This window comes from Gymnogyps californianus, chromosome 1 (genome assembly GCF_018139145.2).
Source record: "Gymnogyps californianus isolate 813 chromosome 1, ASM1813914v2, whole genome shotgun sequence".
In the NCBI taxonomy this organism is placed as follows: Eukaryota; Metazoa; Chordata; class Aves; order Accipitriformes; family Cathartidae; genus Gymnogyps; species Gymnogyps californianus.
Genome location: NC_059471.1, coordinates 33,581,083 through 33,605,582, shown reverse-complemented (window position 1 = coordinate 33,605,582; position 24,500 = coordinate 33,581,083). Strand labels below are relative to the sequence as shown.

The window sequence follows — 24,500 nt, the reverse complement described above, 5'->3', positions numbered from 1 at the left end:
CTACAGATTTTGTCCTTATTTCCTGAGGATTTCTATTTCATTTGTATAATTTTAAGATCCTTCTGTGGGACTGGTAACTTCCGGTAATCTAGCAATCATCTTTAAAGGCAACTTCACCCACAAATTCATGATCCGCAAAGTGACACCTGCATCCAGCATTTATGACCTTGTTTCCAACTTGCTTCAAATCCATGCTTGTGGCACTGCTGCAGGACTGCACTTTTGACTCCCAGTTGAATGGTTTGAGATCATTGGGCTCACCCCTGCAGGCAGTTGCGCTGCTGTAAGCTAAGAGTGATTTCACTGATGTCTGTAAATTTACTCTCGGCCATAAGTAGGGTGAGATTGACCTATGGCATCCCATGATCGTGTTGAATAGGATGTGGAGTTGCTTATAGGTTTTGGAGGGTAAAGCGGTAGGAAAGGCAGACTGAACGATTGGTCATAGGAGTGACCTCTTACCTGCAAAATCAACAACTCCTAGCCATGGTCAGGGTAACAACTGTGCGGTCAGTCCTACATTTGCCTTTGCACTTTCAGGAGGAGAGGGAAGTTATTTTTACAGGAAGCCAAGCATACAATGCTAACAACACTTACATTTAACTGCATGTTTGTGACTATGCCAGAAATATTCTTGGATTTTTTTTTATCCGCCCCCCCCGCCCCGCTTAATGGATTTACCTAAACAACAAGTGTATTGCAATTTTGGGAGTGCTGGTATAGGATGGAAGACTAGTTACTGAATGGGTAAATGAAGCTTTTTGTAATGTCCATGGTGATCTTACTGTGTGCATTCAAGGAGATGATAGCTTTTTTCATTGCAAAAAGATTTTTAATCCTTGATAGACAGAGCATGGTCTACGTGCATGAGGAATTTCACATTAAGAGATGTGAAAATGTTTCTTTGAAGAGTCATGGAACACCTCTGCTGTAGATACTACAGCATGTAGTGTCTATATGTTTTTCAGCTCTGCAAAAATTGGTGCTAAGATTGGGGAGAAGAGGTTTGTATTAGAGGTGCTTCACAGCATGGAGGGAATAGTCTTGTGTCAAACCTATTAATGACTCTGTCCTCCCCTGCCAGCTCTGTTGAAGCTTCATGTGTTAAAAATGGCTGATTACTTTTATCACATTATTTATATACTGAATGAACTTTTATCCATTACAGTGTGACGGACAGTACATCCCCCTTCCAAGTCTGCAGGGCATAGCTGTGCTAAACATTCCCAGCTATGCTGGTGGGACTAACTTCTGGGGTGGAACCAAAGAAGATGATGTGAGTAACATTAAAAAGAAGTAACCTTCTGGGCGAAACCAGCAATCGATACCATGAACTGCTCTTCTCATTTAATTTTAATAGTAGTAGCATATAGTTTGGATAGCAACTCTTATTCAGGGAGGCTGTTTCAGTTTAAACTGTATTGTCTTGTTGATTTTTTAACTGAAAATATATCCCATGATTTTTCACTGTCTGTTGCCTTCTGTCGTGTCCATTCCAGCAAAATGTTCATAATAAGGCTTAATGATTTTTTTTAAAAAATGGCTCTATGAGTATTTTTAGAAACTAATTTTATAAACAGAGACACAAATAGTTTCTTTCTATATTGTTTTACAAACTCCTGTAAATAAGGTTTCTCAAAGCATAGATTCCTCTGTTTGCTATATTCTAACAATAAGCAAGCTGGACAAGGATAATCACTCACGGTTTATACCTGAATTTTCCTCCTGTTCTTCAAACAGCTTTGGACTAAGGGATGGTGATTCAGAAAATGAGGACTGATGCATTTCATGATGATAATTTACTGGGGGTAGTAATCTGTTTTTTAAATATTATTTTCCATGAGCTTCTAAAATATTTTAAGATATCTTTTTTCCCTTCTTCCTCACATCTCCTAAGAAATGTCACACTACATGGATACCTAAATGTCTTACAACTTGGGGCAGTCTTATTGCTGCCATCCACTTCACGCACAGTGCAACAATTGTAATTACTAGCAGATTATCCTAATTCTGCATGTCCTGATTGAGTGTGTGTGAGGTCTGAATTGCCTAAAACTGTAGTTAGAAAATTAGCCTGTGATTTTAATGTAGACAATCCAGGATTTTTTTGCCAAAATGCTTTTGGTTTCTTGTGAGTTATTATCCTTTGCTTTTATATATATATACACACACAAACATATATAAAAGTCACAAAAAATATTTAAACATGTTTCAATGTCCTTTTCTTATTTTTGGTATATGTCAGAGGATGGCAGTCGTGTTTATATTTGGCTATGGTTATCTAAAGTTTTTATATACTCCATGTTCATATTCATAACTTGAAAGTATCTCTAACATCTGTTCAGGAGTTTCTTTTTCTCCCTGCACTGCCTCACTGAGAGAGTAGATCTGTCCTAGCTGTCATACTGGTATACAGCAAATGTATGTGTCTTGGAGCAATTTTACTGATATTCGTAGTCTTCTGGTGATCGGATGTGCCAGCAAAGTGACATGTTTGTTCTGGACAGAGTTAGGAGGATAATTCACTGCTTTAGTGCAGTCTTGAGTGACTGATCATCAGAGGTGGTGGTCTGAACTGCTGCTGGTTCTGCTTATCTGGAAAAAAGAAAGATGGTGCCTTGACAGCTGCGACTATTCCTGAAACATTATCGGTGAGCCAAGCAGGGCAGCTGCATGCCGACTGACTTGAGTGGGGCTTGTTTAGGCATGCTTTCTTGGTGTCCAGAAGACAGGCTGGAAACATGACCTGCAACAGGAAAGGAGGGAATTGTTTCGTGATCGTTGATCCATAGAGATTTGGTTGCCTTTATTAAAAAAAAAAAAAAGGTTGGTTTTCAGTACAGATATGTTTTACTGGTGGAGAGACACAGCAGACTGGGTTGTGGTTTGCCCATCCTTTTGCTAAAATGAAAGCACAAAATAAATGAAATTTTACAACTACTTTTTCTTAACCCATGCAGAACTAGCCCTGTAGATGTCAGTTATACTTGTTAAAAGCTGGATCAAGGACTCTCCATACTTTTTACCTTGGAATAACAGAATCACTGTCTTTGCTCTTTTCAAGACGTTCACATCCCCATGTGGAAAATGGAAAAATTTCCATGGAAATTGGAAAAATTCAGATGGAGAAACCTTTTGCTTCAAAACACTCTAGACCCAGTAAAATTGCACTTTTGTTCTTTGACACTTACCTGCTCAAGACCTATCTGTGCAATCCTGGGATGCTCTGAAGGGAAGTGCCGCCTGGATGTGGCACTAAACTATGGCAGCTGTGCTACGCAGCCCTTTCCCTGAGAAGCCCTCTTCAGCCTCCTGGCCAAAGCCATCGCTCACTGCACTGGGGTGAAGGCTCCCGCTGGCTTGGTGGGCAGCAGGGACCAAAGTCCCTCTCCCTGTTCCCCATCCTCTCCCTCCCTCAGCCATTGCTACAGACACTATCTGGATTACACAGTCCTGGATCTGCACCCTCTTATTCTTCACCTCCAGGAAACCCTCTATCAGGGGACAGGACCAGACTAGTTGTAGCTTTTGAGATCCTTTTAGGGATTTCCTCCGGTCTGGTCTCAGGTCTCTGATGCAGCTTACTCGGCCCAAGGTGCCAACTGAGGTAGTCTGAGTACCGCTCAGAGAGGTGATCTCTCCACCCGTTAAACTCTTACTGGAGTGATTTCTCCTGCTGATTTTTCTCCGTTGTTGCTCCCTATTGCCTATCAGGATGAAATGGGCAAGTTTCAGGTGACCTTAGTATGGCATCTCCTGCCAGACCCAGTTGAACTCCAGCCTAAGACTTGTCCTGTGGCATGGCTGAATTCCCCTGCAGGACACCAGGTGGCTATGGCACACACAAGACTTCCTGCGCTTCGTGTAATCTCATGGAAATTCAACGTCTTGGCTGGATATCAGGACGTTTTTTCCATACAGAAGCGGTTTTCATATTTACAGTGGATAATTGTATACAGTGCTGTCCTGGTTTTGGCTGGGATAGAGTTAACTCTCTTCTTAGTAGCTGGTATAGTGCTGTGTGTTGGATTTAGTGTGAGAATGATGTTGATAACACTCTGATGTTTTAGTTGTTGCTAAGTAGCGCTTATCTTAAGCCAAGGACTTTTCAGTTTCCCATGCTCTGCCAGCAAGCAGGTGTGCAAGAAGCTGGGAGGGAGCAGAGCCGGGGCAGCTGACCTGAACTAGCCAAAGGGATATTCCATACCATAGGACATCATGCCCAGTATATAAACAGGGGGGAGTTGGCCAGGAGGGGCGGATCACAGCTCTGGCATCGGTCAGCGGGTGGTGAGCAATTGCGTTGTGCATCACTTGTCTTTTTTTGGGGGTGTTATTTCTTTTTTTTTGTTATATTCCTTTTCATTACAATTATTATATTAGTAGTAGTAGTAGTTAGTAGTATATTTTATTTTACTTTAGTTATTAAACTGTTCTTATCTCAACCCACGAGTTTTACCTTTTTTTTTCCTCCTCGCCATCCCACTGGGAGGGGGAAGGGGGAAGTGGCTGCGTGGTGCTTGGTTGCTGGCTGGGGTTAAACCACGACAAGCGCAAGCAAGATCCTCTTCAGTATGAAAGCTGTGTTTAACAAAGCCGAGTGTGGACTCAGATGTTGGTTTCCAGAGAATTCAGAATATAAGAAGATAAGCACTTCTAAGAAAAAAGACACCATTACTTCTCTTAACTTCAAGAACCTCTTAGATATTAAGTACATTAACCAAGCAGAGATTTGAATTGACCTTTCGTCTTGCCTTGAAAAACATTTCTTAGTCGGAACGCTGAAACATGCCATCCTTTCTATATAAGGATATGCCTCATCATTCAGATATTTGAAATGCTATTAGCGTTGCTGTTTTGAAATAATATATGCCTACTGTCTATGGTATCTCACTCCTATGACTTTTGAGAGACAGTGTAGTTATTCTACAGTAAATAAGTTAGAGCATTTAAATGTTGAAAACAAATCTGTAAATGAATCTGTGTTTCATTGAACATGCAGTCTAAGCACTAGATTTACCATCAAAAATGGAATATTTTCTTTTCAGATATTTGGGGCTCCATCGTTTGATGATAAAATCTTAGAAGTTGTTGCGGTATTTGGCAGCATGCAGATGGCAGTTTCAAGAGTCATCAAACTGCAGCACCACAGGATAGCTCAGGTTTGTTTCTTACTTGAAAGCACGCAACATAGTTGGCAGCAGTTTGGGATGCTGGCAAGTAGCAGTACTCTTGATGACCGCCACCCTATACATTAATAAAGCGCTGACATTGTTTTAATTTTAACGGGTAACAAATTGTCTTCAGTGATGAATGAAGTATAAAAGTGCTTCATCCTTGAGACATTCCGGGAGGGTAGCCACAGCTGCTAGTAATCAACATATTTCAGGTGGCCCATCAGTTTCATTAGTATTTATTGCTCTGTAAAATAACATGTTTGTTCTTTTCCAGTGTCGGTCAGTAAAGATCACCATACTTGGTGATGAAGGGGTTCCAGTGCAAGTCGATGGAGAGGCATGGATCCAGCCCCCGGGTGTTATTAAGATCATACATAAAAACAGAGCTCAGATGCTAACACGAGACAGAGTATGTTGCAGAAAGTGTGTTATGAGATACCGTTACTAACATTGGTTTCTGTAATAATTTGATTCAGTTATAACATGAACAAAACAGTGCTTACAAAAATGTTTTCTAACTATTTATATAACTTATGTAATTACTTACAGTTATATAATTTCTATAATAAGCCAGATAGAGAATTGTTCTTTTGTATGTGACAAAGCTTTGTTAGCTTTTATCAGTTTTATTAGTGCTATTCCTGTATTCTTACTAATATATAGTAAGAATGGTCAAAATTTTATATTTTCTTTCTTTGTTTCTTTCTTTCTTTTCTTTCTTTTTCTTCTTTCTTTCTTTTCTTTCTTCTTCTTTCTTTCTTTCTTTCTTTCTTCTTTCTTTCTTTCTTTCTCCTGTTCTTGTTCTTTCTTTTTCTCTAGGTGTATTATACACAATCACATATGGGAAGTTTTAGGACAGTTGCATAAATAGCAAAGTTCTGTAATGTCCATTTTTCAGAATAACTTTCTGCAGATTTCTCTCCTGTCTCTCTCTGTCCCGCTAATCCTCCCTCTCCCCCATGACCCAGTCTCAGAAGAGACACAAGCAGAACCTAGTCACAAAGCCACTGGAGAGTTCACACTTGTCTAGGATTACTGAGTGAAAGGCATAACTGCCCCCCAGTTCTCCATCCGCTAAGTGGATGTTGAATTTAGGGTGGAGTTAATGGCATTTGAACTGTATTCTAGTAAATTTGTTACTTCTTCCCACCATTTTTTAGGTTTGAATCCTGTAGTAGTTTCAGATTTGGATCTTGCTATCCGCACAAAATGTGCTTGCATTATCACTGTCTTTGTGTTCTTACTGTTTTGGAAGACACTTTTTGAGGATAATGGGGAGGAGACAGAGAGAGAGAGCTTTCAGAAGTGACTTATTCTCTATACTAAATTTAAAAAATTAAATATAATTTTATTATTTATACAGCTTGTATTATATAAAATTAAAATTAAATTTAAAAGTTGTTTATTAAATTAATTTTAACTAGAATATTATATAAATTAAAATTTATATAAAATGTAGATTTTTTAATAAGTAAGAATACTCCAAGTGCTGTGAACTGAATGTATAATTCATTTTGATTAGGCCTTTGAAAACACCCTGAAGTCTTGGGAAGACAAACAGAAGTATGATTCCTGTAAACCTGTCATTCGATCTCCCTTGTACCCTCAGCAGGCTGTTGAGTTGGCTACCGAAGAAGAAGTTGCACAGATCCAGCTGTGCTCACAAGCTGCAGAAGAACTTATTACCAGGTACAAGTTTGGATTGGCAACCTAGACACCAAGACTGAATTATTCATGCAAATGCATACATAGACTTAGAAGTGTATATTTTCCCTGTTTTTTGATTCATGTTTAGTTGCCACTCTATCAGTTATTTTATTTTATTTTTTAAATTTTATTTTATTTATTTTTAAGGCTCAACTTGTTTATGTATGCTTTTCTTATGTATTTCTGTAATTTTATTTTTGTGTGTTTATGTATTTTTTTTCTTGTGAAAACCAACTTTCTGAAGGAGCAGTGAAAATGGAAAACTGGAAAGCTTCTTTGCAGAGAGGCTTTTGATTGAAACTTACCATTTTATGCAAAAGCAAAAATATATTTATTGAAAAAAACCCCTTAGAAGTCAACTTTAGAAGTCAACTGTGTGGATGTATCCACCTGACCTTAACTTCTCCTGACCTTATTTCTCCTTAAAGCCTTGTCACTCACAATTTCAAAAAGATGAGCACTTTTCAATAAACCTGAAAGTTTTCTTAAAATATTATACAAGTAAACAGCTAACACATCAACATTCAAGGAGCCCAAGTTGCCAGATAAAATCTTCATACCTTTTTGCATTCATCCACTCATTCATTGTTATTGCAGCTTTCTGTTTCATTCCTAATGCTCAAAATCCTCATCTCTGTGCCCCTGTACACTTCAGTAATTTGTATGGGTTGAGATGATAGTGAGCTGATGGTATAAAACTGATCCCACAGCCTTGCTTATTTTCAAGAACTACTTTCTTCCTGAGATGCAAGTATTTTAATAAAGAAGACACTTCAATTTTCACAGAAAAAGAACCCTAGTTTTTTTTAAGAAAAGCATTTCTTTTTTAAATCAGAACATTTTATAAAGCTGCTATTCCGTTCATCATGATAACAAATTATCTTAAGCATCAAAATCAATTCTTGGAGTATGTGTTGAGTTGCACTGATAATGTAAGAAGGGAATTGAAGAACTACATACTCTTTTTACACTGTACTGGTGACTTAAGTAGACATAGAAGAATAGTTTAGGTTATAAATTACCCAAAGGGAAGTTTAGCCAAGACAGCTTAAAAACTTTACTGTTCTAGAGATGGTCCTGAGGTTGTAATTACAGCTGGACCTCCCATAATCTCAAATGATTGCAGCCAATTTTAATGTCAAATCTGAAGGATATGCCTTGTGAAATAGGTGTAATGGTTTTTAAGATAACTGCAAGTAAGTTATCTTAATGTGCTATGGTTTTCCTCTATAGTTTATTTGAATTAATAGCCTCAACTTTTTTTGGTACAGTTTTTGCGTAGCATTTGTGTTCTAAGACAAATAAATGTGTCTTAGTATTTCATAGCAGAATAAATAATCTGTGTTATGGATATCATTTATATGAGGTGCTGTATTGCTTGAAGAGATACTTTATTTCAACTTTTGTTATAAAGGACTATATTTTTTTTTAAGTGTTTTGTGAAACATATCTTTGTATATTTTCTCATCTGATAAAGTTGTGTACTCCTTTAAAGGAAGTAAGAAGTATTTTTCTCTTTTTTTATATTTTTGTAGAATCTGTGAAGCAGCAAAAATACATGGCCTCTTGGAGCAGGAGCTTGCTCATGCTGTTAATGCATGTTCACATGCATTAAATAAAGCCAACCCAAGATTTCCTGAGGTAAAGGAAGAACAGAGATTTATGTATAAGTAAATAAGCTATAATATCTGTGTGCATAAGCTTGTGACACGGGAGCTGTATTGTACTCCCTGTCCCCATATTAAAACAAGTTGGATGATAATTCTTGAAGTTTTTGATAAACAAGACTCCTAAATATACATATACATACACATGCTCAAATGTAAATGAAATAGCTTAACAGATGAATGGATGCTCTATCTTCTCCCTTTTTTTGCCACTTTTTCTAAGGTGAAAGTAAGGGGAAAGTTACTTCCGATTCTGAAGGTGCTGCTCTTTATAGCAGCAGGGAGTCTCAGCCCTTCACATGCATAGGGAAACACCCCATAGCTGATGAATTTGGTAGAGATCATTCTCAATGGTTCTGAAATTTATTAATAATACCAGGAATGGGAGTCAGGAGAACTGCCTTTTTACAGAAGAGTATTAAAGAGGAGAGTCCCCTCCTGGTGTTAGATTGATACGATATCTGAGAAGGTAGAAGATGCAGTTTGTGCATTCATCAGTGTCCTCCGCAGCTGATATTCTCTTTTGTGAACGCTGGATGTTAGAAAGGGACATTAATGACACTTAAAATGCAGACCTTTTGGGTGTTGTTGCAGAGGGGAGCGAGCAGTCGAAAGGGAGATGGGGAGTTTGGATTAGGGGCACGGTAAGAGTATGTCTGTTGCCTTTTGGAAACAGTCAAGAATTCGCTCCATCTGCAACGGTGGTCCACAGCCAGGGGTGCTCATCCTGAAGTGATGCAGCAGTGCTTATTAAATGAAGTGAGGTGGTGTACTAATGTAGCTCTGAGCATGAATAAACCAAACTTGGGTCAGCAAACAGCAAAAACAATAGGCAAAGTAAGCTCACATCTGCTTGCAGACAACTGTGTAGGCATGTCCCCAGACACAGAGTGGAGGCGTGACAAAGGCTGAACAAATGCTGTTACTACATAAAGGTCAATTCTTGTGGATGCATTCACAGAAAATTTCATGCTTAATTGTTATTTAAGTGCTATGCAGAGAACGCAAAGGGGGTGAGAGGAAATGAGTTTCCTGGTTTCTCTCTTCACGTTAGACAATCTGGGTGTTTTCAGGGATTGGACCCAAAAAAGATTAATTAGGTAGAGGCTGTCTATATCTAACCTAAATTTACGTATGGTAAATACATTAGTTAACCTTTGCTTCTTAAAATATGGCTAGCAGCTTACTTGTGCTAAGGATAAGGTGAACAACTCAGATCAACAGCTGTTGTTAAATGAGGCCCCCAACTTTTCTGCTAGCCTTTGTCATCCATAAAAATCATGGATTCATCTCACAGGTGGCTGGTCACTTGATGATCTTCAGGATTGTATAAGGTCATATTAAATGAAGTTGAGGAAAAGAGAGTAAATAGATACTGCATTTTTGTTTTCTATTCTCAATGCTGAAGAAGTTGTCAGTGTAGAGCTATATTGATGTATTTCTCCTAGGAGAAGATGCTTAAGATCTGTGCTGTAAGCCCAAAGTACTTATTCTCAGTCTGACTTGCATCATTTCAAATAATTTTTATGCTTCTTATTCCCCAGAGCCTTACCAGAAACACTGCCATGGAGATAGCTGTCAATGTGAAGGCCCTACATAATGAAACTGAATCTCTGCTAGTAGGAAGAGTTCCTTTGGTAAGGTCACAAAATACATGGTTTTATTCCCTCATTCATATTATCTGTGATTTGTTCTTTGCTGATTTTTTAAATCAGTGCAGGATTTATGACATGCTACAAGAAGCTCTGTAAGGCCGATTGGAGGATCGGCCACTGCATTTGTGGTTTAGATCAGACTGAGTTATGAATTCTTGTCCTAGGTTGGCATCCATCTTACCTCACTTGAGATATCTAAAAAGTCATAGCCGGGGCTCTCCTTTTTAATAGTCAGTGGAGAGAAATAAGTATCCCTCTTGAGGCTGATTCACACTCAACTGTCTTGGAGGCATATCTTAGAAAAAGATAAATCATCTTCTGGAGATTTAGCATTTAAGAGAACTTCTAGAGTTCTATTATGTGACCATCTTCAGAGTTTAAAGAGAACCTGGGGTGGGAGCTGTTCAGATTCATACATTCAACTTCTGCAGATCTAATCTGGGCAAGTAAATCTCACCCTTGTTCTAATACCTGGCAGGAATTATTTTATAACCTTTAACTGGTAAGTGTTCAGTAGACCTCTGATGGTACTTGCAGACTTTGCATCTTCTTCTTTGGCTAGTGTTGCTGTGCCTAAAATGATGGAGACTGCTCAAGAATTGTTGTACCTGGGTGGATAATTAGAAAATTTCTATATGTGACATTGTGAAGAGAAGAAAGATGTCAGGTTTTCTATGCTGGTCCAGTTTTACATTAAGAAGATACTCAGTAGGAACAGTTACATTTTCTTTGGAAATAAAAGCAGATTTATTACTAACTTACTGTTTATTTAAGTGTTATAATTAAAAATGGGTATCAGTAGGAATGTTTTTGTTTAGCTGAGTTAGGGTATGAAACTTACTGGTGCAGGTTCACATACCTTTTTACACAAGTGATAAATGGTACGAGTCTATTCTACAGTACCAGAAGTTAATATAGTCTAAAGGCTAATAACCACTTAAGTTCTAGAAATAGTCAAAGATTAGGTTCATATGATCTGAGTTTTTAGAAAGGAAAGTTACTCATTACATGTTTTTGTCCAAGAAAAGGGAAAAATACCTGCAGGTTTTTTTCAAATTGCTATTAGTAATCCCCCATATTTCAGATTGAATGGGGAATCAAAATAGAGAAATTTGTTTAAATTTTAAAATAGTTTAGGAAGAGGAATTAGAAGAAAAGGTTTAAGTTGGTGATGCCATACTAGGACTAGTGTAATTTATCAAGGCAGTCTGGAAATAACGTTATTATGGAAACCTTCCCATTGAAACATTACCTTCTCTATAGCCAGTTGTGATCTCATTGTGTTGTCAAACTGGTCTCTTGTTCAAGCTCCAAAGCTTAATTTGATTCATTTGTCCATTTCTGATATTTACATGTTGTACTTCTGCTTCTCATTATGGTCTGTGCAATTGTCTTCATGAGTCTAAATCAAACTCATTTTTTAATAAAAAGGCCCTTTGGAAGATACTGAGATAATCTTCCAGAGGTGTCCATTACACTCATTTGACATCATGCTTGTTTAGAACAGTATTTCACAGTCACAATAACAAGGCACCCTGGTTAACCTTATTGCCATGTATTTTATAAACGCTGAAGCTGCATGTATGTTGGTCCCTCTATTAAAATGGAGACAGATTAAATGTAAGGTGTTGCTTGATGTATCAGCTGCTGCCATCATACACTGTTCTCCAAATTATCCTTCCCCTCTGAAAAAGACGGACATCCTTTCTTTAGTATCTTCCTCCTTTTTTTTTTCCCCCCTCTTCAATTCTCCCTCACCCCTCTTTTCTGTGATCAAAGCTCCTGATAGTAGTAAATTGATGCCTTTGTTGCGTATACTACTTGGTAAGCTTTTTCTTTGGTTGCCATTTACCGGCTCTTGAGTCTTTCTGTTATGGCTCCTGAAGGAGACAAAAGCAATGTAAATACATATACAAGGAGACTGTGATTCCTGCCACCTCCTGCAAGATCTGATTAACAAAGTTCATACAACAGTATTAGCTAGATGACATCAAATGGTGAATTAGCTATGAATACCATTTTTAGTGAAATGACAAGATGGGACAATGAAGCTGATTTGTGGAATCTCCCAGATGGTTATGGCTGGAATACAGTTTGGAAAAAACAAAAAATACTAGATATTTGTCTAAATATTTTCCAAAGGCACTATTTCCATTTTTGCTTTTTAAAAAAACATTTCCAGTCTGGAACAGAGCACAATTTTCCAATGTCTTAAGAGAGAAATATGACAGAATGTTTCGTTTCAACTGAATGAAATGATCTGAGCTCAATGAAATAAAATATTTTCATAATAAAAATTTCATTTGGGAAGGAATTGAAAAAATTCTTTATTTTCATTGTTTCATTCATAGTGTTAATTTCCATCTTGGAAATAAGAAGCTTTTCCAAGATCTTCTAGGAGGAGAATTTACCCTAAATTGCTGACTGTTCCTTTACCAGAATTGCGCTACTGTTTTGGGTTTATTTCAGGAGCAATATTGCCAATGCATACACTTTCTCACCATCAGATGAGAGTTTTTTTGTCCCCAAGCAAAATGTTTTCCTTTGAGAATCAAGCAATTAGATTAAGTGCTTGTTGAGAAAGACAGAACTCTCTGCTTCATTCATTTATATAAAATAGATGACTTAAATAATTTCTTAAAAATGAAAACACAAGAAAAGTTGTAACTTCTTCAGAGACAAGTGGGTCTTCCACTGTGCTCCAAATTAACTGAACTGTTCAAATTGAAAAAAAGGGAAGGCAAAAGAAAGATCAGAGTCTGCTTATGGGCACTGAATTCTGTGAGCTTTAAAAGAGAAAATAACACAATAGCAAGAGAGAGCTTATATTTCCAGTATTACTATACTAAACAGTAATATCTCACTAAAGATGGTCTCTCCTTTGAAAGGTGGTAACATATGCAAACTATTGAAGCAAAGGAAAGAAATTTTTGTTAGGTAGGATACATTAATGGGGGCTTGTAATTTATCACCACACCCCAACATCAAAATCTTTTTCCAGCACTAGAGATCAAAGATTCTCTTACAACTCCATTTTAAAAATGCATTCACTAGGATGTAACTTAATTAGATCCTTTCAAAAGGATATTCTGCACTGCTTTGGGATTACTTTTACTTCAAAGAGAGAAACAGATGTTCAGATTGCTTTATTAGCAATTCCAAGGAACTCGTTCCAGGATTCAGCTCTTTACCTCAAAATGGTGTTTCAGCAACCCCAGATAAGCCCAAAACAGCTTTTCCAGGGATCAGCTGCCTGCCTTACCTCTTCCTCACAGGTTTGACTCACACACAGCTGCAGAATAGTTTTCAGATCGGGGTTTTAAGGAAAACTGGTACCTCCATGGGGTTCTCAAAGTGTTAACAGAGCCAAACTCCCGTAGGTCAGCAAGTCCCAAGCTTTTTATGCTGCTACTACTTTCTTTTCCTCTTTGGCCTTCACTGATGTCTTTGGCTTTTTGTCTCCCATCTGGGGCTACAGTCGTGTCCCTCTTCCATGCCTGGTCCCTGTTCTTCCCACCCTCAGCCAGCAGCAGTGGCTATCGCTCCATGTCTCACCTATTTAGAACAGGTAGTGCAGGTATTGTATCACCACTGGAAGACCTTTGGGAATGGAGGGTCTTGGGTAAGATCCATTTCCTCTTACTTGAGCACGAGAGAGTGATCTATCAAATGAAGACATTTGCAAATAATAACTCAGGCTTACTACCATCTCGTCAGTTTTTTTACACCACTTTTCATACAAAGATTTTCCAGGCTCTTGCTCTTCTGGTCAGGTTTTCTCTCCCTTGTGCTGGTAGTTTCCATTTATAGTGTGTTCTAGTATTGGTGTTATCAGATAACTTTTGCTCTATGAAGACTCAGAAGTGTGGTGAATGATGACAGTGATTGACAGCTAGGTTCCGCTGGCCTGCACCAAAAGTCTCAGCTGTCTTAGTCATCCCTTTGTGGTTGGGACCATACTAAATGTAGTGTCAGGGTGGTCTGATGCTTCTCTGAAGGAAAATCTATTTTAGAAGAGTATTTGTTTTCACCATTTGTTTACACTCACCATGAAGCAGTCATCTGTTTGTGCGTGGTAACAACATATCTAGATTTAAATGTTATATCTTAATAAAACTAAAAATACTATTTTTCTGCCTGTTTATAAACAGCAGTTAGAACCTCCCCATGAAGAACTGTTGTCTGATGCTTTGCACAGTGTGGAAATAGAATTGAGAAAACTTGCTGAGATTCCTTGGCTTTATTATGTTTTTCAACCAAATGATGATGAGGTGAGTTTGATTAATACTTCCTGTTTCTAATTGAACTTAATTTTCTTTTGATAGGGAAAAGTAAGTTAGAATCCCTCATGATCTGGAAAGGCAATTTCAGTAGTGATTGTGGATCATTTCTGTCTGCTGTGAACAAGCTTCTAAGCTTAGGGCTTTTTTTGTGTTTTGTTCCTTTTTGTGAATGTAAAGGTTTTGAATGGTTATTTAATAAATTAAACAAGTATAGAGTTAAATCCTGACATTATTCTTTACGGAAGTAAAATTTGATCTCAGTTTTGGAGATTAACTATGAATTACCATCTCAAGCATGTAATTTAACTGTTGTTTTCTGTTAATTAAAGGTAACTATGTCTCTTCTTTCATGCAGGATACCCCTCTGGATTATGCTAAAAGAAACAACAGAAGTACAGTGTTTCGCATAGTGCCAAAGTTTAAAAAAGAAAAAGTTCAGAAGCATAAGACCAGCCCTCAGCCTGGTATGTGTTTTGAAATTACAAGAAAAATAGTAGCATTTGGGGAAAATGTGATTTTATGGGTGTTTTTGGTAAGAGGTGACATGATGCACTCTAGCTAAGAGTAAAGTCAAAGTGAAAAGCAACTGAGCTAACTGGCATCTTCATTAGGATGAAGATTTCTTTCAGTGCATTTAGAAAGCACTCAGTAGGACCCCAAGACTTCCAAGTAAACCAAAGAACTACTGCGAAAATATTTAGATAGTTTTATCATGCAACAGGACCTGTGTCTTTGCTGGTGGTTACATTTGATTAACTCATAGCAATACAAGCCATAGGTAAACACGTTGTTTCCCTGTGAAGCTCCAATTCAGGTTTTTCAGGTTAGTTTCAGACGGTGTGCAATAGCTTTTATCACGCTGGTTTAATTAACCAGTTATTCTTAAATTTCAGATGGGTTTTAATTTCAGCGAGACAAATCAAACAAAAAGCCATGATAGTCAGTATTGATTTTTTAATTAGAAGAAGTTGAACAAACTCCACTCTCCTCTCTTCCCACTCTTATCCATGAACTTACTTCCTTAAGATTGTGTCCAGGAGTTAATCAGTGATCAGATGGTCCTAAATCTGTTTCTATATCTTTATCTTTTTAATGGACATGGTAATAGTCTGCAAAATCTTGCAGTTGTTGATCAGACTTTAGATTTCAGATTAGACTTCAGATTTCACTTCATTGTAAAACTGATCAGCATTGAATGAAGTTGCAAAAGTATAGCAATAAGTAGCATAACTATTTTTTTTTCAATAAATGTGATCTTATTAGGACTAATGTGGGCAACTAACCTTAGAGAACAATGTTTTACAGAGAGCTTCTTAATGGCCTATGTAACACAGTAGCTTAAAGAATACTTGTTGCATTAATTAAGAATACTAGAATCTGTTAATTAAAACTGGACTTGCTTGCTGCCATTGCTATATTTGACGTACGGTTGATATTTTAATTTTACATGTTAATCAGTTTTTGAAGGCTTCTCCTCTCCTTGGTTGACTACTAATAAATTAATGGTATAAAGCAGAACAACATTAGACTTTGCGTCACTGATCCTAAGATGTATTAAAGTGAATTTGTTGGGACATGAGGTTTTAAAGCCTTTACTGAAGAAACTGGAGTAAAGCTGAAAGCATGGCTGCAAAGCAAAGAACCCCAACTTCGTTTAGATACTTTCTCATGTTAACTGCTAACCTGTAACCTGCATGTAAAAAGGAAATTGTCAGTTTTTGTGGAAATGACACCTCTGACCTTTCCCTTTGCTAGCACGGCAATTCTACTCTGTTTTCCACTCTCTTTGGCCTAACCTTTGCTTGTGATGCATTTGAGCATGTAGAAATTAAGGGGGTTTTGCTCTTAACTTTGGTAGTTCAAAAATGGGGCACAGATGAAGTTGCTGCTTGGCTGGATCTGCTCAGTTTGGGAGAGTACAAAGAAATCTTCATCAGCCATGACATCCGAGGCTCTGAGCTTTTACATCTGGAAAGGCGAGATCTTAAGGTATTTCCTTTGTGCTACTTTTCTGCTATTGACCATTTTCTTTGACAAAACAACAACCAACTTTTCTTCTTTCCCTGCACTTGTTATGTGCTTGTAGCTTGGCTTACACTGTGCAAATATGCAATAAACTAATATGCGCTGTCCTTTGGCCTGAATTTCTGAAGTGCTGACTTGTACTCGCAACCAAGAATATCTGTTATCCGAAATTTCCTTTTTTGCACTTTATGTAGAATGATAGCATTATAGTTTATGTCAGAAGGTGTAGGAAAAGCACATCTGATATCTTACTGACATCAGTGTAATGTAATGTTATCTTCAAGAGTTCACCGTTTCCATTAAACAGGATCAATATGGATCAGTTGAAAGTGGTAATAATTTTGAATCGACTACTGCAAGGTCAGCAGCTACGAGCAGCTGACCTGCTTCAGGTGATTTATTGTACATATAGTGGATATAGTGGGTGTGAGAGAGATAAGCAGCTTAATAAATTGCAGCATTGGACTTCGATGGCGTTGGTGTTTGTGTGTCAAAATAGACCTTTGCAATAGGTTTTCTCGTCCCTGACCTAACCTCTGCCTGATTTTAGCTGTATAGATTTAAAATGAACACTTTCTTTTGACTCCGAAATTATAAAACTTTCTTCCTCTGAGGTCAGATTGATAAGTTTTGCAGGGAGAAATGTTACCTAGCAGGCTGAGGCTGTTATTTGAGCTTGCTAGTCTTTTTCAAGAATGACTTAAGTGCATCCATTATATGTAATAGAGGCTATATCTTTGGGGATTCATTACATTACTTTTTCCGGGAACTCAGCAGTAATGAGTTCTTGATAATGTGTTTTGCAACTGCTTTTAGCACATAAGAGAGGAAATAGGATATTGTATAAATCGCACACATTTACATTTAGAGTGCAAGTCATTGCTCTAGCCACAGTGCAGTAGTCTCCAGATACAGGCAATACTTTTATACAAATGTGCCATTTTTTGTAAAGTTTCTTACATAGTATGAAATCCTGACGTTATAAGGTAGTGCTTGCATTGTGTGACTGTTGCTGTACAAGGCAGCTGCTGAGGATAGCTGTGTTTGAGATGATCTGTTTGGCTGTTGTGTATTATTTTACCCTTTGGTATTAGATCGCCTAAGCTTCTTTCCATGGAAGTTAAGTTCCTTTCTTTCAGGGTAGTTCCTGACATGGAGGGACAGTTTCAGGACAGTCCCTCCCTGCAAAAATTTAGAAATAGAAAACTGTCCAAGCAATCCACCACAATGTTCCAGTGATGGATGTTGCAAGTCCCTGTTCTGAATGGGCGCTGAACAAATTTAGAACTTAACTGGGAAACTCAGCATCACACAATGCATAGGTTTGCTAAAATGTTAAGAAATCTTAAAAAAAAAAAGGAAGATGTCAAATTCGTTGGAATAAATGATGGTGGATAAGATCAGTGTTAAACTAGACATGGCTTCTGGCCATGCCTCATTTCTGATAGGTACCCATTTGACTGCATGTCCAGAAGACTGGCACTCAACCAAGTAAATACCCGCAGCAGGGTAATCATCAACCTGTTATCCCTGTTGCTAAGACTCATGCTGATTCAGCATAAATAAAAGCCCATCACAAAGGCCTATGCCCTGAAATATCTAAAAGCTTGTCTTAGAGCCTACAGAGAGACAGACTTTTCGTGTCCCCTCTATCTAGTGCTGCCTGGAAGCACATATGAGGTTTTAAATTGCTCAGCATAGCTGGACAAGGAGTTGCTCTACGCAAGTTGCTAAGGGTATATCCTGTGCTAGCAGAAGTCTTGCTCTAGAATCGCTCCATCTGCTCGTTAGCAGATGCTGAGAGCTTCCAAAGCAGTGCTGTTCATAAGGCAGGGCAGGCTTTTGGCCAAGCATGGCTTGCGGTCTATATAGCAACGCTGAATTTAAATAGCGGAGTTTAGCACTCATCCTGTTCATTACATATGGGGCATGATCTCTGCAGGAAACCAGTTAAAGATGGCTCAGGGAGCCTACAGTTTTCAGACCAGTGACCTGAATTGGTGTCAAGATGTGTAATGTGGTACCTAGGAAATGAGGAACATGTCACAAGCTGCCTTGTTAATTTTTCCTCCCTTTGGTTATCGAGGTGTGCAGATGAGTCTTCAGTGCTCTTGCAAGCTATAATCTGTCTACAGCCCCTCCTCTAGTGCAAGGCTTCTGCTTCCTGCCAAGCTAAATGGGCTCGCCATTGATTCACAAGCTCTTAAGTCATGTGCAATAGATTTACCTCTGTTACCTCTTATGTCTACAACAGGAAAAATCGTTGCCTGTTTTAATTGAATCTTCTGGGCCCACCTTTCTTTCTGTGGTCAAAAGTAGAGATAAAAAGCAGTACGGAAAAAGATTTGATGAAACTCTCTTCCTTTGCATGCATCACTGTAATAGATCGATACGTTCACTGAAGAATTGGACACCTCTAATTATATTTCTGCGTAGCTTGTGGATCCCATTCTCATTTAGCTCTGTGTGGCAACTGGCAAATGGAGAACACCTCCAAGAGGAACCAGATACCTCTCTCTACCCAGCCCCTGCAGTAATACCCTTTCTCCAGCCTCCTATGCCTGATTTTATTTAGAGGAATCTTAGACTTTTACACCCATGTGATTTTCTTTCACTTGAGGAAAGGCTGGGCAGTGAATCGCAAACTATGCTGTAGAAACTGTAGAAAGAAAGCTTGTGACTTTTTTTTTTAACCTTATTTTACAAGCAAACTCATTGAAAACTAGACTCTGATTTTTCTGAAATAAATGCTAGCATTCTTAGCATTGATAACCATGTTCCTATGCATGCAACTTAGTAATAATCAGAACTGCAACACATTTGGTAGGACAAGGATGATGTCTCCTTAGAGCTCCATAGCAATGTTGGTTTCCTTGGAGAAAGGGTTTCCATGCCTCATGTCAGCTTGATGAGCAGTGCCAGTCAAGCTGAAGTCTGTGCTGAGGACCACGGCATTTCATCTCTGTGTTTCGCGGTAGCGCATTTTGAAAAAGTTCTTGCATGGAAAACGTTTTCTAAGATTTGTTAGACTTCAGGCATGCTAGATGGCTTTTGACACTGGGAATGCAAGTAGGGTAGGTTTCTCATCTGGAAGATGTTAATATTAAGGAGTGTTTATATAAATTGGTAGTATTATGTTGGTGGTACGTTTGGCCAAAATCTGTGGGGCAAACGTGGAATAAATGGGTTCTTGGCTAAGCAGACAGGGGCCTAGTCACCATAATATAATGCAGATGAAGAACTCCTGAAAGCTGTTGCAAGAATTTTCATCAGCTTTTTCTTGCCCAACCTTTTTTTTTTTTTTCTTTTTCAGAGTTTTTTGAGCCTTACCTGCTGAAGGTCTAGAGATGGCAAAGTGGTTAGGGAGAGCAGAAGGAGAGGTGATTCTGTAGTTTTAAGGCCATAGCTGGGGAAAAATAAAGGCTATTTTCTTCCTCAGACTCTGGCTAGAGTCTTGTCTTCAAAACCATATTTTAGTCAAATTCAAGTTTTGTTAATTAGATACCAATTAAATATGGACAGATTATGTAGAGCATGATGAAACTCATGCATGCACAAAGATGCAGAGATCTTTGGGGATCTTGCTTTTTGAACGATGCATGATATGCTACTGTAGTAGATCCTTTTAGTCTGAGATGAGAGAATTCTGCAAACTTTCCTGCATCAGTAGTAAACTGAGAATACTAGATAGCATCTAGTGTCAGAAATGTATAAATTTTAATTTCCTCCAAACCAAACTGTTACACAAGCATAAAAATTCAGAGTTTACTTTGTTGGTTGGGTTTTTTTCCCCTGGAAGCATGGCAGAATTTATCAAAAGGGCCCCAAAAATTGTGATGAGGCTCTTGAGACTTGCAGTTCTGATCTACATTACAGCAACTTCAGCTGGAATGGAAATAAAACCAAAATCTCTTGCCTCTGAAACATAGGCGCTGTTGACAATACTTTGTAAAGGTTGGTGGAAAAAGTGGCTGAGTTTTCCGGGAATTTCATAATATGATTCTTTCATCTGGTCTTTGAAGCCTGGCAGCATCTCGCTATGTTGCTTATCCAACAGAAGTTCTACTCGTGAAAAATGTTTGTTCTGAAGAATTTGCAAGTTCTTAACCTTTAACATGGGTGGCTTCTCATGGTTTGGAAAGTATCCTTGTGGGTTTTTCCTTACGTAGTATTTCCTCCACATAGCAACTAGGCTATTTCAGTAGTTTCAATAGTTGTGTATATTTTTGACTCATTGGAAAATTAAGTGTAGCATAAAAAAGAAAATATTCTCCAAATCTAAAATGATAAATATTACTGTCATTGTGGGACGAGTTTAACAACTACTACCTACATCAATTCTCTTAACTTAAAAATTAGTACTACATTTTTTTGTGAGATGACCATTAGCGAAAACAAAATATAAATTAATGTGATGTGGAAAATCAGTTTTTTTCAGATAGGTTTATGAACAGCACTTGATTTGGGGACTTTTGTGAACATATCTTGAACTCTTTAATGCTGACACCTTTGTGCCAAAGTGCTGTAAAGGATGGTCATGTATTTATAGTACTGATAGTTTTCAACTGAAGAAACAACCAGGTTTTTTTTCATCTCTAACATAACCAGAATTCAGTCTTGACTCTCTGAAAATTAATCCACCCGTTTAATCTGTGCTGTGCTACCTTTACAATAAAATAATTAATTCATGCCCATCCTACCACCCCTTTCTTCCTTTGGAGAAATGCAAAATTAATCGCATGCTAACACTTTTAAGTAATATAAAGTACAGGTTTTCTGAGGTTTCTGTGGCAGTAGAAAGGTAGATACAGTCTTTGTGTGGAGTATGTACAGAATATTATATATGGTTTCATTTTTCACTCTGTATGAGAATAATTATTTCAAGCTGCTTAATTACACTCCTTTCCTTTTAATGTCTTCATAATGGAAAATGTTCCTATTAGAATAAAAGGATTTCTATTTCAGAAAAATAGATAGTGAAACTTTTCTAAGGTTTTTTTATTTAATCACAATCTAGTTACATAAGGTTTAGTCTACAAATAACTAGTGTTTGACTCTGCCACTTGCTCAACATCACTAACACAAGGATTTTAAAGAGTTTTTCAAAGCTGGGTTTTACAGATAAGAGAAGCAGATTTCCACCAAACTGAGCTGAATTTTTGTTAGCGCAGCTGGGGATCATTCGCACAGCTGGGCATCCCATTCTGCTCCTCTGACCATTGGACCAGTCAAAATTGAAAAAGGATGCTGCTAAAGCTGTTATTAATACTGGAAGAGGTTTGCTGCAAAAAATTCTTGTCTGTTGTCACTCATATGGAGTTGGTTCCAGAAACCAATATTAGAAACATTTCAGCTGATGTGATTGCTTTAGTGGTGGCTACAAGGAGATTTACGCTTGTGCTTTTTATATTTTCCTTTGGGATGTGATTGTCATGTCTCTGAGAATTTTTCTTCCAGCTCTCTAATCAGGAAGATCCATGTTAGAAGACGTAACCTTTTTGGAATGAAAAACAAGTGCTTACCTTTTCTATTGCTCTCTAAAGGGAAGTTGTCCTACATGCCTGTAGCCGTTACATCCACTTTCCCTTGAGAAACTGGGGAATATGTGTGTTTGTTGATTAAAACAGACATCATAGGGCCTCAGATCAAGTGACATTGCTGGACAGAAGCTCTAATCCATCACATCCTACCAAGCATTTGATTGCTGTATTAGAGAGGAGGGGGAGATTGTTCTTTTTTTGCCAGAAAATGTGAAAGGTTTTTGTACTTAGAAGTCAAGCGAAAGATGTTTTTGACAGATATTGCAGTGCCTTGGGTTGTCATTATTGCAGGTAAGTAATTTTTTGTCTGCAAGACAGAGAGGGATTCATTGTATGCTCTAAGCAATTTTTTTGTTAGGCAACACTTGCTAGTGCCGTAGAATCTTTTCTGGGTAATGTTGATTGCAACGAGCACATTTCTAGACATCTGTTGCATGGCTAGATCATAATCCATGGGGTTTTTTTTTTCCTTTTTGTAAATAAACTTCCTTCTTTTTCTTTTTCTCTTTTTTCTTTTTTTTTTTTTAATTTCTGTAGGACCTGGGGATAACGAAAGTGGGTCATATGAAGCGAATTCTCCAGGGAATTAAAGAGCTCAGCAAGAACACCGTTTTGTCTGAAGTGTAATTATGCTGGTGCTCTCCCTAGAGAGAGAAGGGAAAGTTGCTGGAGAAGCAAAGCTGTTGCAGGCACTTAGCTGTCTTTGTAGTTTACTCTATGGAAGAATAAGCACCAGTGTTTGTACAGGCTAGTATCTCTGAATTCTTGTATGGTGAAGAGCTTGCTGCAAGAGTACAAAAGGATTTGTGCCAAAAAAAAAGGAAAAGGTGATATGTTCTGTGAAGACGTTTTCTGGGTGTGCAAACTTGGCCAGTTTGGATAAGCACATTTTGGTAAATCAGTTGCTTTATGGTGAACTGCACTGACTGGAAAATATAATCAAGAAATGATTGCTTTGCTTACATGCAGCTCAGTATGCCTCTCTTTATGCTGCAGCAAGATACCACTGTACAGCATGAGGTTGTCCGGTTATCCTTCCGAGGCATAGCTCCGTAAAACCTCCTGTGCAGGAGACCGAGAGGTTTTGCAGATTCAGCATGTGAGCCTAGCAGTGCCGCAGGCACCCAGCACGCACTGGCCACGCAGAAGGGGCGAGAGATACCTTGTGATACCATGAATGCAAACTATAATGCATGGTGTGCCTGCCTGAATCGTCTGTTGTTCTGTTGCATGACACATCTGATACTTTAAACACTTGAACAACTTTTATATCGGTTTGAATGAGATTTAATTTATTACTACTTGAGTGTCTTTTTTTTTTCAGTTTCAGGCACTTTTCTATTCTTCAGTGTTGTGTTATGCCTAAAATGTGTTCTACGGCAAAGGATGTGTGGGTGTGGAAACTTAGCATTTGTGCCATATTCAGCAGATTGTATGCATTATATATGATTGAAACACTGTACAGTTAGATTTTTAAATATACCATGTACAGAAGGTATATCAGGTAACTAACTTATGAGTATTTTTGAAAGACCGGTACCTCACAAAAATATCAATTGGCTTCCTGCATGAAAATGATAAAGAATTTTCTCATGGTGCATTTTAATGTAGTTATTCAGTTATCTTAAACATCTGTAGCGTATTTGAACTTTTAGGCACTAATGGTTTTATTTATTCTATCGTTCAAAAAACAGGTTGAAAGATTAATGAAATTTTTTTACAGGAAAATTCATTTTACTTATCATACATAAGAAGAGTTGCAAAATGTAGCAGCTGATTTGATTTTTGTGGGGTAAGCTTTTACTCATTACTAATTAACTATTAATTTAAAAACATCTCTGTATGCATTTCTTTACAAAGGCATCAATTTGTTTCTTGTCAGCAGTCCTACATTGGTAGATCATAAAAATTTAAAAAACAAACTCTAAGGTTTTACACTATGCATGCAAAGATGAATCACATGCAAGATAGTAATCCATGAGTGTAAACAGGTTAAAAAATGAAAACCATCTTTGTTTAGAAATTGCGTTAGACCAGTTTATAAGGTTATTTACAGTTTACTTAAATGAAACATAGCTTCATAACTGAATTTCCTGGTTAATTTTTCACAAAAATATTAATCTAGTAGAAAAATAATTTGCATATATCTACAAAAAAACCTACTTAAATGTTTGAGATGAGATGATATTGCACCACCTGCTAGAAAACTTGCACAGAATCGCTGTCTCCTTGCTGTTCCTAACAACATGTCATTGCGGCACAAGGAACACTTGACTTTTACTTAATCAAGTAGCTTTGATATTTCTAACAGGTTAAAGAGTATCTTAATATCTATTTATGTTTTCCTCGTAGGCAGCAGAGTAAGGTTTCATTTGTTTTTTTCCAAAGCTTATTTTCCCCATTTAAAGGGGCCAACATCAAGTACTGCATCCTGGGTTTGCCCTCC

At 37.8% G+C, this 24,500-nt stretch overlaps 1 protein-coding gene across 2 annotated transcripts in view; it reads left to right on the top strand.

The window, feature by feature from the left end:
- The window catches only part of DGKH (diacylglycerol kinase eta), a 168,127-nt gene extending 145,393 nt beyond the window's left edge, over window positions 1-22,734 (top strand). Inside the window, exons 22-31 of one of the 2 annotated variants that reach the window (XM_050895256.1) lie at window positions 1,169-1,276; window positions 5,049-5,162; window positions 5,452-5,586; window positions 6,700-6,866; window positions 8,420-8,525; window positions 10,096-10,188; window positions 14,358-14,477; window positions 14,845-14,953; window positions 16,348-16,478; window positions 22,592-22,734. In XM_050895256.1, coding sequence (XP_050751213.1) covers window positions 1,169-1,276; window positions 5,049-5,162; window positions 5,452-5,586; window positions 6,700-6,866; window positions 8,420-8,525; window positions 10,096-10,188; window positions 14,358-14,477; window positions 14,845-14,953; window positions 16,348-16,478; window positions 22,592-22,681 — 1,173 coding nt within the window. In that variant the 3' untranslated portion in view covers window positions 22,682-22,734. The remainder of the gene's footprint in view (window positions 1-1,168; window positions 1,277-5,048; window positions 5,163-5,451; window positions 5,587-6,699; window positions 6,867-8,419; window positions 8,526-10,095; window positions 10,189-14,357; window positions 14,478-14,844; window positions 14,954-16,347; window positions 16,479-22,591) is intronic. The other variant, XM_050895265.1, reaches the window with a different exon arrangement.
- Window positions 22,735-24,500: the final 1,766 nt, after the last annotated feature.